The sequence below is a fragment of the Anticarsia gemmatalis genome, chromosome 4, assembly GCF_050436995.1.
Source record: "Anticarsia gemmatalis isolate Benzon Research Colony breed Stoneville strain chromosome 4, ilAntGemm2 primary, whole genome shotgun sequence".
Classification (NCBI taxonomy): domain Eukaryota; kingdom Metazoa; phylum Arthropoda; class Insecta; order Lepidoptera; family Erebidae; genus Anticarsia; species Anticarsia gemmatalis.
The window spans coordinates 4,486,635-4,505,552 of record NC_134748.1 but is presented as its reverse complement, the minus strand read 5'-3'; the positions used below and the strand labels follow the sequence as shown (position 1 = coordinate 4,505,552).

The window sequence follows — 18,918 nt, the reverse complement described above, 5'->3', positions numbered from 1 at the left end:
TTTACGAATTAAAAATAAATCCGCTTAAATAATAAACGATCGCATTCACTTTGTGTTTACGTTTCGCAAAGAGCTGTCAGATGCTTTGTCAGCCTGTAATCTTGTTCTATAACGCCAGATTGAATTGAATAATACATTTCGTTAAGCTTGGCTAAGCACTAGTGAAAAATGCAAGCTGATTAGTAAATCTCCTCTTACTTGGCCAATTTGTGTGCCAAATTAGTTTTAAGGAAGGCATTATGTCTTCACCGGGATACTTATCGCGTTAACGTTACGTTAATTTGATTAATTAAAGAAGATTGAGTTGCTTTATCTGGTATTTTATAGTTGGTAATTAAACGTGTATCCAATTTCGCTTTGCAGTGCAGGTATTTAATGGAACAGACGGTAAAATAGATTTTCAATGCTAAACTAATTTGTAGATAGACGTTATTATTCTGCCAATCTCTGCTGTTAAGTGCAATTAATGCAGTTTGCAAAAGAGTAGTATGACATTGACGTTATATTAAGTTACCTATGTCCGAAGTCTACCCCTTCTCCTATCTATTAATACCCTTCGTCATTCTCGTTCATAACGGACCTATATAGAATACTACCGTCGTAAACGTTACAAAGTATGCGTGTACAAGTTCCATTACTATCAGTTCTTATTTACGGTTAATTGTACCAGCCGTTCATACAACTGTGTCACGTCAAATTTTACACCATGGCCTTGAAAATGACTTTATCGCTTCAGCGAGCGACAACCCCTCCTGACTCCAAACGGTCATGGTCGCGATGCGACCTCTGCATTATACAGGAGATGTCCGCTCACCTCCGAAGCCGGCGCCCGAATGGCCTTCTACACCGTGGAGCTGCCGAGGGTGGAGGGGGAATGTTTACCCTCCCACTCGCGCCCGCCCGTGCCAGCTGAGCAGCGGCACGCTATATTTAGGTTGCGCTGTAAATATTCGGTCCAAGTACGGAAAGGCTCCCGCCTCCCCGGCCGGGGGATGGGACGGGAGGCGTAGGTATGTTCCCGCTACATAAGCGGGTAAAAGTTGAAAGTTCACCAACGCCCCGCACACGAGTTCGCGCTGTTAGGGAACGCTTCTTTATTTAAATTCTATTGCAACTTGTTCGCCATTGTAGTCTCGGCTGAATTCGCAATGCCGACTCTAATTTTTCAATGTTGGCCGGGCCGAGTTTTTTCTGTTGTGAAAACTTGTGCAATTGTTTTCTGGATTTCAATTTGGCGCTGTTGAATTTCGACACGTATTTGAATGGGTTTTATGGTTATTGCAGTTGCGGTCCAATTCGGTCGAAACAAGCTTTGCAAATTATCATTGCAATGACAACGATACGTTGAACTGGCAGCGGGGCTGATGCGAAATGGACACGAGTATCTCTTTAACAAAATTGAAACGGATTACTGTTTTCAGTGATGGGCCGTTCGCGTGCCGATGTAATTTGAGCCATCATCATCATTTACATTTGTCATACTTAATATAGCTGGCTGAAAGCTTTCGACTCCGTAGTACCTGGGTATGGTTAATTAAATTCATTAATAAAACCAAAACATGAACATATAAAACTATTATTAAAGTAAAATTAAAAGTACATTAATAAACTAAAATCAGTCACGGATTCTCGATATTGCTGAAAGTGGTGAAAGGCTCTCGAGGTATGTATGTGGACCTGACGAGGCGTCATCTTCGAGATAGGATAGGGAAGCTTTCGTGTAGTCGTAGTCTGGTTCAATCTTTGGTTCATAGAGCGCTTTCTCATGTTTGGGATCGTGGAAGGTGACGATGCAAAAGGCAGGGTTGGTGCCTCCGAAAGCGATGCGGTCCTGGTAGCTGGTGATAGCGAGGACAGTGCCCGCAGCTGGGTAGGAGCAGGTGATGTATCTGTTGTGAAGGTTGATCACTTCCACACATTTTGTGCCGCTGCCGCCAATGATGCCGTATTTACCTTTACGGTTGTACTGTAAACATAATCATTGTGTAAGACAAACGTATGTATATTCGATGTTAGTTTAACATTATTCTTTGTTTTGAATTTCTATGTGAATAGTTGGTACAAGGAGATTGTTTCAGAATTTGAGATCTAAGCGAACAGCAGAGAAAATCTATACCTATAAAGGAGCATAGATTTACTTTACTGCCCACTTTGTCCCGATCCTGTACAAAACACAGTCACGAAACGACCAGTTACAGGAACCCTCACGGGAAGTGCCTAATGGGGTACCTCTCTGATTGTATTCCAGAACATTCTATCTATCTACAATAGATACTATTGGCACACGCCGTCCTTCTATAAAATTTCTCAATCCAATAACATAAAACTACAGACGATCGACTAACTGAAAAGTAATTTGACTGAGTGAATATCAGAAATTTTAAGTTGAAAACTATATAATTTTTTATCATAATTTAATCCGTACCTCGCAGGTGTTCATAAAACTTGTTTGATTTCAAACGAATTTGTTTTGAAACGACCCAGAAAATTTTTGATTTAAATTTGCCAACGTATTCACGAAATGTTTGACTTTCACATCAAATTTAATGTGTACTAAATAATACGGACTTTTCCACATTGTGTGTCCGTTTCAACAATTTTACATAAAAGTTTACATTAACTGTTCACTTTCAATGTATATTAGTTTAGTTTGTGGTTTAAATATTTGGCTGCGATACTTTAAATTCAATGCAAGGTCAAGCCATTACTTGGATTTGTGGAAATTTGTAAACATGCCAAGTGAATACTGAAACTGAAAGGTTAATGTTGCACAACTCTTTAATGATACAAGATGCCTACATATATTTACCGTTTTTATTTTTAACATTACAGTAGATAATAATATGAAGGCTCCACTGCAATAATGATGAATGTCCTAAAATCTTTATTCAATTAAATAAACAAATAGACATTATTTTTTGCAGTAATATAGACGAGTCAAATCAAAAATAATAATTTTCTAAATGATAAAACAAGACGGGATAATTTACCTCCCATTTCCTTAAAAGGTTAACATCAAGACGACATACACAACTGTATGTAACAGCATATAACAGATACATAAGTGTATCTGACATACGCAACGAGTTCCAAAAGCCCGGGATTAATCTGCGGTAATTGTATTTTCTATGTAAACACGTATCTAACAAGACAGGAGTGCGACGGGTACGAGTACATCGGCTATATACCGTTTATGTATTTGCAATATCTATGAACTTGATTATATTTTCCTTTGCAGACGTCGCCGCGTCGAGTTGTGCATTGAGGTAGGTTTGTAGAGTTCATTCGAAAGTTTAAATACACATTGCATATACCTACTAACATGCTATGTAATCTAAATCTCTTTAAATGAATACTTTTGTCTTTTAAGTAGGTTATTACATGCAGTGTTACGATAGTTAAGATTTTTCATTAACTTGTAGGTATTGTCCCAATGCTGGGCAAAGGCTTCCCCAATTTTTAATATAGATATATCGATTTTCTCTTACCGGACAATTGAAATCAGATTTTGTACCATAAGTGGCAAAATTGTTTCTTTTAATGAAGATATCCATAAAAAACAAAAGAAGACATAATCATATTTATATAAGAGCTCAACTTTTCAAAAAAAATGATTATTATCAAACAAAATCTATATCATTTACTCGAGAGTGTTTCCCCGAACGTTATCAACGAACCATTCAGTTGTAGGTAGTTTTAACTTTGATCGAGATAATCCAAACATAGCGCGACAATTTTAGTACGAATTGTTTGTAGATCTAGGCTGCCGGCTGACACTGGAGTCTAAATTAGATTTTACTAAAATAGACTTATATAAATAGGCGAATATCATGTTTTCAGATGTAAAAATGTTTTATTGCTATTTACGCCGTCCAGCTATTTATATTTAGAGGCGTTGTTTGTACCTGATAATTAGAGTTTGAAAATATAAATGTAATCAAGAAGAAAAGTAGTAGGTAGTTAGTATAGTCTATGGTGAGCATTTTAGTCATAAAAAGCTACTCTTGTGAAATAATAACCTTTATTACACAAAATAGTCGGAAGATCACCGAAAATCTTACAAGGTCTCAATTTCCCGAATAACTATGTATATTATAACACATACCGAAATAGGCAAAATACAACGTGAACTGAATACCGACAACAAACCGTACATGTTAGAATTTGAAAATTTAAAATGAACATCGAATCGACTCGACAGCATCTCAAGATTTCATTTTATTCTTCTCTGAGGTGTACCAAGTATTGAGTGCAAGTGTACTGCCTGCCAATAACATGAATTCAATACATTTTACCTGTTCCATTACTCCATAGAACATTTTACAATACCCACGTGTGTGGTTAGGAGCAAATATTGTGGCAAGCTACGATTTTATTTACTTAAGACATATCACGTACGAGAGTTTCAATTACTCACTTGTTTTTAAAACTGGACCGGTTCTAACGTACCACCATCATGAAATTATATTGATTAAATGATAACTATTCCTACTCTATAGGTGCATTAAAGTTTAACGCATCCGTCCTAATAGTATTAATGCGAAATATGTTTGTATGTTACATTTTGACGTCTAAACCGCTAAACCTAATTTCATGAAATTTCAAACGAATTTAACTCTGCCAATTGCAGATTCTAAATTAATGGCAAAAATCCACGCAGGTAGAGTTTCGAGCCTAAACTAGAAGTTAATAAATATATTAATATAGGATTAAAATCATAACATACATCAGTAGAATGCCAGTAACGACACGCGTATATGTACTCTCCGTCAACATCAGGTCTTCTGTTCTGTACCCTGATGATGCTCTGTCTCTTTCTCGCTGTCAAGTCCCACACAGTCAAAGCTTCTGTCACCGACCAGCTCCCAGCTATGCATTGTTCTCTCTGTAAGATCAAACATATTTAAAACATCTTCCCTGTTTTTTATAGGGAAAAGTAAATATACCTACATCTGTCAAGTAAGTTTTACTTTAACTTGTATAATAAAATATGCTCTTTAGTACAATGTTTAAGTAATACAGGCCTTCCATGTAAAAGAGTTTAAATAATAATATGTACGTAAAATCTAAACAGATATTAATATTTTCAGGCTAAGACACCTCGTTTTAGTGTCAAGAAAGTCAAGAACCTTGCAGAGTTTTAATATTTTAATTCCGTAAGACATTTTTTCAAAACGTGTTCAAAGGAAAAGTATCTCCTAGGAAAGTAATTATCGTAAAATGGAGTCGTGGTAGACGCACGACGGGATCCTTTCCGCACATAAAATTGAATCTTTAATTTCATTGAAGTCGTCCTACTTTTTTACGGGATTGCTTTAGGGCTGCCGAGTACTCAAGCCGATGGTGATAAAAATGAAACGGACAACACAAAACATAAAAGTAATTGATCTTACACTCATACCAATTCCCCGTAATAATATCAAAAATTGTATCAACTTTAGAAATATGTAGTATTTTTGTATTTAATCCGATACAGCTGCAGTTAATAACTGATTAATTTTTGTGATTTGAATAAAAGATGCCACACACTACCCATACAAAATATTTACATGTCGTAATTCTATCCAAAATAAAATATGGCTACCTCAGTCCCCACCTAATTTGCCAGAGCTGTAGCAGAATCTACGACAGCAAAACATTCTGAAACAACTCCCTGGAAACATGATACTATATTTACGTATGTACGAAAAACACTACACTAGTGCCACGGTAAAAATGTGGTGATTTATATTGCTAGCGTTTTTCCTCTTTACGCAAAGGGAAGACAAAAGTGGGTAAAAAAAACATGTGTTGTGAGGCAAGTTCTTACTACTAACACAATAAATACGTTAGCGGTGTCGAGGGGACGTTTTACTGCCTGGTTATCTCCTTCATTTTCTACGCAACCTATTATTGTAATGGAATTTGTGCGGTCAATTGACTAGGCTGTAATGTTGCGACCCGACCGCTGAAGGATTGTATTCTATATTGAAGAATACGGAAAAGTGATACTTAATGTGAGTGGTCTAGAGTACCTACCTATTTTGTACTGACACTTTTATACAAGGCCTTGCCTAATATTAGTTCCAACTGAAATCCGTAAAAACAACGTTCATCTTCGTACTTTCATAAGTACTTTAGTTTTGATTCAATTATCTCTTTAGTACTGCTTGTAACATGTTTAAACGTAAAACTTCTGTATACTACAAGTGAAACGAAAAAAAACTTAAACGTTTTGTAGCAGGTAATACTTATAAAATTAAAACAGTCACAAAATTAAAGCACTATCGTCAACAATTTAAAACTACAAATAGTTCGGACGTTCTAAAATTATCTCACACAGAGCACTCAGGTCGGCAATACAAGTCGCTTTTTAATTAAAAACTTGCCTTTGTCGTGCTAGAAGTTCGCGGTGTTTCATCTACAGCTTAGTCGGTCTCGTACCTCGTTAGAAACTTGGATGTTTCTCTATAGTTCTTCTCTGCCTTTGAAGAATATTATTATTGTAGGAGCCGCCGATATTTTTAGTTCGTAAAGTACGGTACAACTTGGTCTGGACTGCGTACCTGAGCGCTAATATGGGTGGTCTGTAGATTTAATAAGTTTGCTGTTTGTGTATTTTGTTGGGTACGGCGGCTTTATGTTTAATTTGTAGATGTAGCTCCTCTGTGTAGTTGAATAAAATATTTTACGCTAGTTTTTCGGCGGCATAAGCTCCAAAATGTTTTCCATTTTTACGAATACTCGTTAAACTCGCGCTGGCCACACAAAGTGCATGGGAGTGAGGGCTCAGCATTCGGAATAAACGGAACACGGTGGGCGCAATTGCACAACCTTTCATTCGTTTGAATGACAGCTTACAATCACAACTCGATGTCAATTCCACACACCATGTCTGAGGTTAGCCGCATTTCGGAATACGCTGTATATCGTTACTTACGGTATGAGAGTATATATTTGACACTCAGCATGGTATGCATTCGGAATACTGTTTGGGAGAGATTGCCTTTAGAGCTCTTACTAATTTCAAAAATATTAACGCTTTTCCTGGAAAGGAAGTAACTTCCTAATATAATATATTAAACGGAGCAGAATAAATTATATTAGCTCGTAACCCTCCGGCATTACATAGTATACTTCTAAATCACACGTACAAAACTAATTAGGCGTATATTCGTATCCGTGGCAACAACCTTTTATATATCAACGGATCATTTAATATTTATGTGAATGAGAATTCAGTTAATTTGTCAATGTCGACCTAATTACTTGTAAAACGTGAGGAACTTTTCACAGGTGAACGTAGTAATAAAATGTAGAGGCTTTTGTGAATCGATACAATACTTTAGGGCGGAAAAACGTGATTTCTTTTTTATGTCTTGTCATTGTGTGATTTTTAAAAGGAACATTTTTCCGGTGCCGGAAGCCCGATATCTCCTTGTCAGCGCTCGAAGAGGTTTAATTTAACTTAGCGATACAAGTAAGACGGTAAAGTTCGACACCTTTTTACTTATATTTGACATAGTCATGCCTAGTTTTTGTAAATAGGCAGATCCGAAAGAATGTCAATTGGTTGAAAAAAAATGTTTTCTGGAATAGTAATACAAACTGAAACGTTTTTAAGAAAATTTCCAGCATCATCAAAGTTTATATCACTTTAATAAACCATCTAATCACATGCATACAAAATTACACATGATATGTTAGGATCTGCGCGTTTGATATAATACGTACGACCACAAATAAACTATTTATGATGTATCATTGCACACGAGTCAAATTTTATTCATCATACAATTTACTATGCAAAGGGTTAGATAGGCAGATTTGTCAGTAATAATATATTAAAGCAGTGCATATTTTACAACAACATCTCATAATAAATTCACATTTTGGCATGCATGAATATTAAACTCTTGCATGGTATTTAAACGCTAATAAAATTAAACGTTGAAACAATTTTGTAGCAAGAAATATTGTAATTTTAATAGTGATAAATTGAGTTGCAGTTAAGTTATTAAGTAAATTGTATGTGAGGTTTATTGTTATTAATTATACTTAAGTTAAAAGCGAAGGTGAGTTTCTAGTTTAATATTATTTTTGGATCGTTTGTTCAGTTCTTGTGTCTTATTATTTTATTGCGAAGTTTTGGTTAACAAGTTAAAGGTCACACCGGATTTCACTGATTTAGTTAACGATTCCAGAATGAATGACAAAAAAGTGAGACCATACAACAGCTATCCATATTTACTAAAGATTTATAACATTCATAATTTTAAAACTATAAGCTTTTATGTATTTTAGATCGAAGCGAAACAATTTTGAAAATATTTACTTACATAGAAACAAGGCAAAGAACGAGAAATATGATCTAAAAAACTCTTTAATTTTTTCAAAAGTAAAATTTTTATGCAATGAAAATCTAAAATCTCAGGCAACAGAATATGTTTTATTTATTTTAACACAAAAGTGAGAAGAAATGTTACAAGAAAATATATAGAAATTATTACGTTATTATACATTTGGTGAAACTCATTATAAGAAACTTGACGAACACTGTTTCTCGACCATATTTTCGCAACAAAAGATTCTTATAGTAGTCTTGAAACAACTTGACATTTACAAACGTGTGTTAGAATTACGAAAGAATTTCAGAAAAGAATATAATATAGTACAAGAAATTGTTAAGAAAATAAGAACGAATATTCCGCTTTTTCCGGATCTTTGAAAAAACAGAAGTCTTACAAGATCATCCTTTCTTTCGCCAAAGGGTTAACTTTTAAGGATACAAAAGTTTGATTTAGCTTTGAAGCAATTGTTAAGAATATAGAAACATTTTTACTTTCTCTCACTACGTACTATTTTATAAACACTCAAAGTTCTAAGGGGAAAAGGAAAACCTACTACTACCTGAAGCCGATATTCTATCTTCACACAAATTTACACGAGCAATAAAACAGTGTTTTGTTTCTATACTAAGTTATGGGCTGAAGTTGTAATTGGCCTTTAAATGTCATATTTGAATAAGTGTAACAGGGTACTTACGACGAGGTCAATACTATCGCTACAAATGTCAACGCCTTCGAAAGTCATGACGCAGCCAACTTTGCACCTCACGTCCCAAATCTGAAAGTTTCCAAACGTACACATAAAAAGGTTAGGAGGGATTTTTATTTTATTCACAAACGTGGGAATCGCGATAAAGGAAAAAAAATGGGGACAATGGCGGGCGCGGAAGAGGAAGGAAAAATGTAATGTGGTTTTTATATTTTTTTTATTTGTATATTTACTTGTGCGGCTTGAACTAAATATAGCGCGGCACGTTTCTCCAACGTGTGTTTATGCGAGTTAAGTGACGAATAATTCAGAAAGGAAAACAGATAGTTATTATAAGGGTTGGGGGACCTTTTCAATAAAAGATGTTTACAAATTCGATTTTCGTCAATATACGCCTTATTATGGAAATCGGTTTACGGATATTGTATAATTTATCTTAGAATTTCTGAATGTTTAGAGAGTTAATAGAATACAAATACTTTTCTGGTTTATGGCTTTAGAAATTCCAAAGTTGCTTTGAGACAATAATGTATTTTCAACACTCAACAACAATTATAATATATTATTTAACCAATAATACATCCTTAAATAAATTATGAAATTTGGAAAGCCGTCGTCGAGAATTTGGAATCAAAACCTTAGTTAAACCTGAACATGTACGAGTAGCAACCAAAAAAGTTCCTATAAATAACATACTTAACCACGTCGTTACCAGACTGTAAAAGAAACTGTGTAACCCAAATAAGACTATATTATTTTTATCTAAAAACAATATAAAAGTTAGAGCAACTTCTTGCGTATAATGATGTAAGAACTATGAATGTAGTATCGTCTATCTGAAGGCTGCTACCAACAACTTTCCTCTCATGTTTTCCTCATTACCATTTTCTTATTCGAATTTTATAAGTTGTGAGTTAGAAGTGTGTAAAGTTGTGGTAACCGTTCCTTTATCATAAAGTTAATAATAATTTTCTTTACTACATATTATAAAATAAATGAAGGCACCGCGTCTAAAATTTATCGAACATGACATTTTTTTATGCGCTTTTTACCAATAGACAGGGCGATTTCCATCAAATTTGATTATACATACTTTTTTTATATTTTGAAAAAAAACATTTATTAAAATTGTTACATTAAATAAAATGTATTTAAAGAATTTAGCTTTTCCAATGAACTTTTAAAATAATGTTCAAAACATGTATTTATTTTTGTAAACCTGTAGCTACAGAATCCAATCACATAATTTACTATGATATGATTACAAAATTGAAAAAATAATATGTTTAGTTTTGTATAGCGTAGGTTTATAGGCTGTGGTTGTTTAAAAATGTATAAAACTGTTCTAAAACGTTAGTAGTTATTGCACGTAGTGTCCCAATTCATGGAGGTCGAGAAGAATATTTTGATAAAAATTTAACAGTGTATCTGCACATTGTTGAAAAACAATTTTTTGGCTTGTTTTATACCTTATCATCTATTTCAGATTAAAGAAAGCTGATTGTTGCCTATTCTCTACATTATTATGAACAGACTGGCTATATTTTACTCAACTACCTGTGCCCATAATGTACACAGGTAACCAGAATTAAACAAGAAGCGAGTACTTCAAATCTATTAATATGGTCCTACGTCTTTTACAGTACAGTACAAAATAACAACTTTTTATCTCAAAACAAACATTGTTATGCACAAAACATCGATCAACAAACTATTCCAATTGCAAACCTCATTGTACACCTAATTTATTTTTCCATTCTTCAGCACATCAAAGCTACTAGCAACGGCCGGGCAACTCAAATGAATTATGTTCCATAACAGCTCGCAAACAGAGAACAGAATGCCTCGCCGCGTCAGTTAAAAGGAGTGCTTAATAAATAATTTGAGTAGTTAACCGCCAAGAGAAATATTTTAATCTCGACAGAGATGCTTTGAGTCTGTCCGCGGTCGTTGTCCGACATGTTTTATTCAGGACGTGTTTACTAGTTTCAAGTTAAGTTACTCGCTACACGTACTGTCAGCGGATTCGTACGTTACAGCGGCAGCGCCGTGCGGTGGGTATTTAAAAAACTATCAGCTAAACGGTTTGTTGGATAGCGTTATGTGTTTGTTTTGTCTGTAGCGTGAAATGTCTATTTTTAGTATCGAATGTTGTGAAAACGTAAAATAGAGTACTGCCAGCCTGACCATCAATACAATCTGCACAAGTGTCTCTGCTCCACAATAATCGGCTTTCACAAACTTTAATTACTTAACAGTTTAATCAAATGCATTTCATTATAAAGAACAAACACGCAAGACTTACATAGAAAGTTAAACAAAAGTTCTAAAAATAAACTCGCATAAACTCAAAGGAAAAACGTCGAAACTAGTACCGGAGCTTAAACGGAGCATGCCAACACTATGTTGCCTTTATTAGGCGTAACAACCACAAAACTAAAGCACTGTGTATCCCAATGTTTTCGCTTTGCCAGTTCTTTTTCCACCTTCCGAAGGGCCCGAGGACGTCAGAGTTCCAACGTGCTGCGGTCACATTGCACCCATATTTCCAAAGTTGAATGTTATTTTTTGTTTATCCACACAAAGTTTATGAACTATGTGGGCATGATAACTATTTAAAAAAGTGGTTGAATATGTTGAATTTGTGGATGAAAACGAAAGTTTATAATTGCATACAAAGTTTGGGCTTTGATGCTTTTTATTCGTCATTGACGTTTTAATTGTTCGTTTGAGGCTCGCTGTGCCTCGTTTAATTACTAATGCATAACTTGTTATGCGTTATTATTATTTCTATCTTTGCAAACATTAATAGAGCGGTATAACAATAGTTTAAGGCATAAGTTACTAGCGTAAATTTTCTCATACTCACTCTCAAAGTCTTGTCCCAGGCTCCTGTGGCGAAAATAAAAGGCTTCGTTGGATGTGCTCTCAATGCCACAACCTGACCAAAATGCATGCGCTGCAGTTTCTTCGGAATGAACTGCAGACGTAGCTTGTGCACTTTGTAGGTGATTTCAGCCTAGAACACACATAATAGCGTAATCAATCTTAGGCAAAACGTGCATTTCAAGTTATTTTATGAATTTTCAGGAAGAGTAATATTGTTAAAGTGTTCTACAACAAGCCTTGTTCGACAAATATTCGAAGGACATAAACGCTTTACGATAAGCACGTCACCTTGCGATTATAAATTTCAACATTGAAAAAAATTACCGACCCAAATTTTTAATATCAAGGACATCAAAATACATAGTAAAACCAATGCAGCAATGTCAAATTTATTGCGGTAATAAACCGAGATTAAGCCGTAACCTTTTATTGAAGGTTACGTTTTACGCATACCCGTAATACTCGGTCGGTTTTGGATTAAATTATTTATCTTTTAAGCCCTTTGTCACACAAAACCCTTCAATTATAATCAAATTTCTGTGTAGAACAATTTGTAAGATAAAGCTTATTGCTAATCTGGGGTGCAATTTTATGTTATGGCTGGCGGTTTAAGTGTAACAGAATATTGTTCACCCACTTGATGACGTCAAGTGATAGCCGATATTTATCGTTCAAAAGTAAACGCAAATTCTCTGGTAAAGTTTAGTGTCATGATACCGTCTATGCAAATGTGTTGTATTTTGCAATAAATAACAGCGAGACAAAAACGCAGTTTCAGGTTCACTAAATAAAGTGAAATTATTTTTAATTAATATTGTTTGATTACTCTCGAGGACTATTTGCTTGATTAATCCAACCTCATTAAACTTAAACTATCTGAATCATAAAAAGAGCTTTACTTTAATGCCTCCGAAACTTTGAAGGATTTTACGATTTAAAAACAAAGATGCACGTTTTATTATTTATTCAATTAAAAAACAGTTTTTGAGAAATAAAAACAATCATATTTTTTATGTATAGAGTTCTAACACCAACGCAATGAAGCATCGACTCATAAGTTTTCCATAAGCCATTTGAGCTCCAGGAAAATTGGGATATTTTCCTTTACATACGGATCTTTAGCAAGGCGCTTTATATAAACTTTTCACGAATACGTATAGTAATCTAGTACAAAACAAGACGCACGCTTACAGTGTTTACAAGCCTCAGGGCTGGTAATTTAATTTCCCCAATCATTAAAACTTGCGTGGGAAGTCTAACGTCGTTACGTGCCTATCTGCTGAAGGAAAAGGCACTTTTTACTCTTTACTATTCATGTATTCTAACGCCCTTATTCATAAAATGTTTTACGCGTTTCTTATGGCTGTGTAGTTCTAGTTATTTTTATCCTGTTCGCTCTATGTTTAATATGAATATAGGCCGGTTTTTCATCGTAAATTAACCAAATTCAAAGAATAATTTGACGTCTTTGAAGGATAATGTATCAAAAGCGTAAAAATTTTTCGTCGAATCAATTAATATATATTAAAAGTAATACTGAAATGTCTGTGATATTGAATATGAGTTCATACTTCAATGTTTTCGGCCGTTACTAAACGTAGCCCAGAATTCGGACAATAACATTTTTTCCGACAGAAAAACCAATTATTTATGTCCGGCATGCGTGTTACAGACCTCAAAAGCTTTACAAACTAGAATAGAAATACGATTTTATTCTATGTTGGAATACAAAAATACCGACAGACTCATTATTCTTTTGCAGAACGTAAAATACGCCTCAAAATGTAATAAAACACCCAACGAGCATAAATTTTGTAAAACGCTAAAAGAAAATGTTTTAAATCACTTCTCTAGGCTTTTAATGTATTAGGTCATGCATATTCAGACCATTTTAGCGCCTACAAATGTTTTCTTACAATGATATAGGTACTTTACACAGTAATGAAATCTAGGATTTATTGTTTTCATAATTAAAACGTTTTCATAATAATAAATGGCTTTTATATGTATTGTTTCTCGAGTCGTAAAATGGTAACATGCTGTATTTCTTTGCAACATTAGAGATTTTGCCAAGAAAAAAATAATACTTCAATAGTATTACATTTCAGCAATTTCGTCAGAAGCATTACATAGAAGCAAGTTATGTTTGTGTTTGAGTTCCTTGATAAAGCGGCGAACGGCGCGCTCACTGCCATCTAGCAAGGATGTTATAAACTACGAGCATCAGTTTACGAATACAACATCCGAACGCATAGAACTTCAATGTTATTGAGAATTAAGGCAAAATTATTTATTCATAGTGTCATATTGTCATCTTTAGAAATATGTACCTATAGATAGATGTGAAAGAGGCATGCGGAGTTTGTAATGATCATACCAAGTGGCGTTCTTTGGTCTCTGTCCCTATAGGAAAAAGGCGTGATATTATGTATGTATGAATGTATTATCTATACTAATATTATAAACCTGAAGAGTTTGTTTGTTTGTTCGAACGCGCTAATCTCAGGAACTACGGGTCCGCTTCGAAAAAAATTTTCAGTATTAGATAGTCCATTTATCGAGGAAGGAGGAGCAGAGTACCATAAAAAAATGTTACAAAAACGCAGAAAAATTTGACCCATTCTCTCTTATGTGATGCAAGCAAAGTTGCGCGGGTCAGCTAGTTATTAATAACCCTGCGATCAATTAAATGCCCATAATCAAATTTTCGCAGTATTTTCTATTGTTTTTAGAGCATCTCATGAACAATTTCTGCCGGAACAAAATGTCCTACCGATAGAACAAATTGCGCACGTTACCTCTTGTGTCTCCATGTCATAGAGTTTAACTGCAGTATCGCCATATCCCACGACCATCCTGGTTTTATCAGCCAGCAGTCCCATACATAGCGCTGGACTGCGTTCTGGCAAAAATAGCATTAATATTATCATTTACGTCGTTTCCGTTTCAGCCCAAAAATGTTCTAACTACTGCTAACTGATTCTATAGTTTTGAGTTCAATTCTATAGGATGCAAAGATTGTATATCAGGTGAGTTTCGTATTAATTTATGAGTCCCCTTGAATATCCTACAGAAACATGGTGTGATGGTATAACATATGAATTACGTCCTTTTACGGTACAAATATACACAAATAATTTTACAAGAAAATGTTTATATCAAAAGTTAGACCTCATTTAAACGTGAGCAGTCATTGAACCAAAAGTATAGCACGATTGGTTTCCATGCGGAAACTATCTTTCACGCCCACGTTTAAACCCAACGATATGAAAATTCTTCTTTGAATGGCTCACGTTTGACAATCAACGAACGATCAAACAATATCAAATAAACAAAGTATTCTATCCGATTCCGTAAAACATTCGCTGAAAGTTTTTGCGGCAAGCGTGGGTTCTCGTCAATGACTAAGTATTTAAGTAGGATTTGAAAATCCATCTCGTTAGGGCCGTCAAAATTCTCGCATCTCTACTTAGGTATTATAATATAAAAGTAAGTATAATATATTTTTCGATGAATTTGATTTAAAGAAGTAATATCATCCATTCTCAAGAAATACGAATACAATGCTTAACTTACGGCTCATCATTTATGATAATAATCTATACTAATATTATAATCTATACTATAATACTATATATACTATACTATATACTATATATACTATAATATTATAAAGCTGAAGAGTTTGTTTGTTTGAACGCGCTAATATCAGGAACTACTGGTCCGATTTGAAAAATTCTTTCAGTGTTAGAAAGTCCATTTATCGAGGAAGGCTATAGGCCATATATCATCACGCTACGACCAACAGGAGCAGAGAAGCAATAAAAAATGTTACAAAAACGGGGAAAATTATGATTCTCTTATGTAACGCAAGCGAAGTTGCGCGGGTCAGCTAGTATGATATATTCATGATAGCAACTACTTGTACAAGTATAACTAAGTACTTTTCGAGATCTACTTTATTTCATCTGAGTACGATGATAAAGAAAAAGGCCATCCGCCATCATTCTCTTGTAGGCGGTCTATGTTCTTAGTTATAAGATATTTAAAGCTAGAACTAACGTGAAATAAACGGTGTAGAATACGCAGATATGCCAGGGCTGCCGTAGAACTGCGTATTAAGACACTCCAGCTGCGGATCAGCTCGAATGAACGAAGTAGGCGCGTCAGACACCGGGGTCTCGATCTGAACAAACAAATGTATCGTATAATAGATGGCCGGTCAATCTTTGTAGGCATAGTGGCTGTAAAATAAGCGAGTTCTAGAACAATCGCCTAAGGTAGAATGTGCTTAATATAACCACAGAATTTAGTAGCTCTGTAGCTACTACTAGTAGTAAGAACAAAATCGGAAAGACTTTAGTAATCAGTGTTTTAATAGAAATGTGTCAACTTGTTTGCTCACTATTTATATTTTAACTGTATTGACCTGGGTAATTAGCCCTTTATCCTAATCAATTATTACCTATATAATGACAACCTGTCTTCCATGACGCGCAGAAAAAAAAAGTCAAAAGACACTTCAAATAGTATCTGCAAACTAAATACAAACTAATATAGATATTTTTTATCTATTATGTGCTAATTATTGGAACAGCAGCATAACTACATATTTGTTTCAATTTAATAAACAAATTGCAAGAACGCCAAACAAAGAGGTGAAGTTTTCTCATTAAAGTTACATTCACTTATTTTAAAATAGCACAGGTCAGCAATTTCATAATGAACAATTTCAAATATTGAAAACACAATACGATATTTCCAGGGATTTCTCGTATTCCAATTTCGACGCTTGTTTCGATGCCTCGCAGGAACAATTTCTGACGAAAGGCTATCTACACACAAACCGCTAGGCCGCTAATACCAATGGGAATGGCGAATAACATTTTAATCTTGGTTATTCCCAGTTGCTATTTGCAATATACCAAATACAACGGAAATGAATACAAGCGGCTTTTGTGTCGCTATAAATAATTCTCTTTGATGAATTGAATATACGTTTAGAAATTACGTAAATTTGAAAAGGAACAATGCGGGCGTTGGGTATTATGTTCTTCTACCTGGTAGTCAATTCATATTTGTGTTGAGAAATAAAGTTATATTAAGCTCTATTTTCTAAAGCTTGTTGACGTATAGGCGTATTACTATTTGGGTTTTTAAAGGCTGTTATCCATACCACTGGTTGCACGAGCTTTGGATCTGTATCTTATTGCATTGCCATTTCTTTTCATGTTTTTGTTACTAGGTATTTTACTCATTTAATAACAAATTCTATTACCAACGTACGTACCTACAGACTTATTCGTGAATGATATTTTGCAAAGCTATAGAACTAGTTTCCACTGCAGATAGTTCGTAGGAAACAAAGCTTTCTTCAACACAATTTACAATCGTTCTAACACATATAGTACGAGTGAATACAATGCGGTGTGGAAAGTTACGATAACGAACCTAGTAAAGCTGTACAGAACCATAAACTCGCCTATGTAACAAGACCTCGCTTTGAACAATGAAGGTTGTAGCCGATAGTTCACATACGTGAGGTATCTCGATCCGATACACAATCCCGTCCATGCAAGAAGCGTAGCAAACATTCTCCTCTGTGAGACTGTACTGTAAGGCATACACAGGCTTTGGCGGGAACTGTATGTTTCGAAGCGTGCAAAGGATGGCACCCGTAATTCCATTTCGCATCTGGAATAAAAGATTATTTTTTTTAATTTGGTGAAGTTTATAATGGATATTATATATTATTATATAGTTTTGCACCTGCTTATATTTTAAATTGGGACTTATTGGGAACCTTTGATTATGCGTAGGTACCATGCGTAGTCTTCACGTTAATAGGAACTAATTGATTTAAATTACTGACTCAATGAATTCAGAATCTAGCTATCCGTGGTCAAAAACTTCGCAACTGTTGCCTAATATTCGTTAAAAGTCTATTCAAATACTCTGCCAAGGAAAAACAATGACTTTAATTTAGCACTAAAATATAACTAGTAATCAAATCTTGTTTAGTATTCATCTTCTTCGTATTTACTTTTAATCGAAGACTTTCAAAGTGTTAATTTGGAATTATTGAGGCTTTTAGGCGCAGACTTAGCAGACAAAATTTCACGACTTTAGTTATCTGAGAGAAAGCAATTGCTAGCAACAATTTATTCAAAGAGACCTATAATTTAAAGGCCTATAACTCAATTTAAATATTTCAGAATAATTTTAAATTTTACGACTATATTCATAGAGAATCAAATTAGAATACTATGATTATAATAATGTCTCCGCTCGTCGTTGATTTCAATAATTGTCCGTAGAACGCTATCAAAAATAGGTTGATAGGATAGATATAAAAGGATAGATATAAGTATTTCTTCATCGACTGAGAATGGTAAGGGATAAAGTATAATATCTGTCATGCACTTCTAGGTAGGTATTAGTCTTACTATCAATGGGTATACGTAGCATTGGTTGGTAATTACTACGTCTTGTTATTTTAGGTTACCGTAGAACTTTGCTTTCCTACAGTCTGTTACCTTAGGATCTTCTTGATAGTTTTTGTAGAACTAAAATAATAATTTTACCTCAATCAAACCTGTAGAATGGCCAACGACCATGTGGTTACCATTTGGAGAATATTGCATGGCGGTTATTGCCCCCGATTCGGAGAAAAACCATCTGTTTGTGACAATTTCATTTGGTGAGTTTTTTAGAAATGTTTCATGATTTTCCGTCACCCAGTCGAAATTGATCTCCTGTTTTAACGTAGCGCGATAAAACATCGGATACCATATTTGCGGTACGTGTTCTTTATTGTAATACTCGTTAAGAGCTTCTTCATAATCAGATATAATTGTTTTACTTTCTGACATTTTTGAGACCTACTTGATTAAAAGTACCTAGATTTTGCAAACCCTTATACCGAGCATTCGAAATGGGTGCCGCGAGATAAAGTTAAAAAAAACTGGTTAAGTTTTATACTTAACTAACTGA

General features: G+C 34.6%; 1 protein-coding gene across 1 annotated transcript; it reads right to left on the bottom strand.

Annotated features, from left to right (window-relative positions):
* Nucleotides 1-1,615: 1,615 nt before the first annotated feature.
* On the bottom strand, nt 1,616-18,797 carry LOC142987849 (uncharacterized). The gene is made up of 8 exons (XM_076136789.1): nt 18,510-18,797; nt 17,464-17,619; nt 15,988-16,111; nt 14,724-14,827; nt 11,906-12,055; nt 9,025-9,105; nt 4,727-4,885; nt 1,616-1,966 (listed from the first exon to the last, which is right to left on the bottom strand). Exons 1-8 carry the CDS (start codon nt 18,795-18,797, stop codon nt 1,616-1,618), a joined length of 1,413 nt encoding a protein of 470 aa, XP_075992904.1.
* Nucleotides 18,798-18,918: the final 121 nt, after the last annotated feature.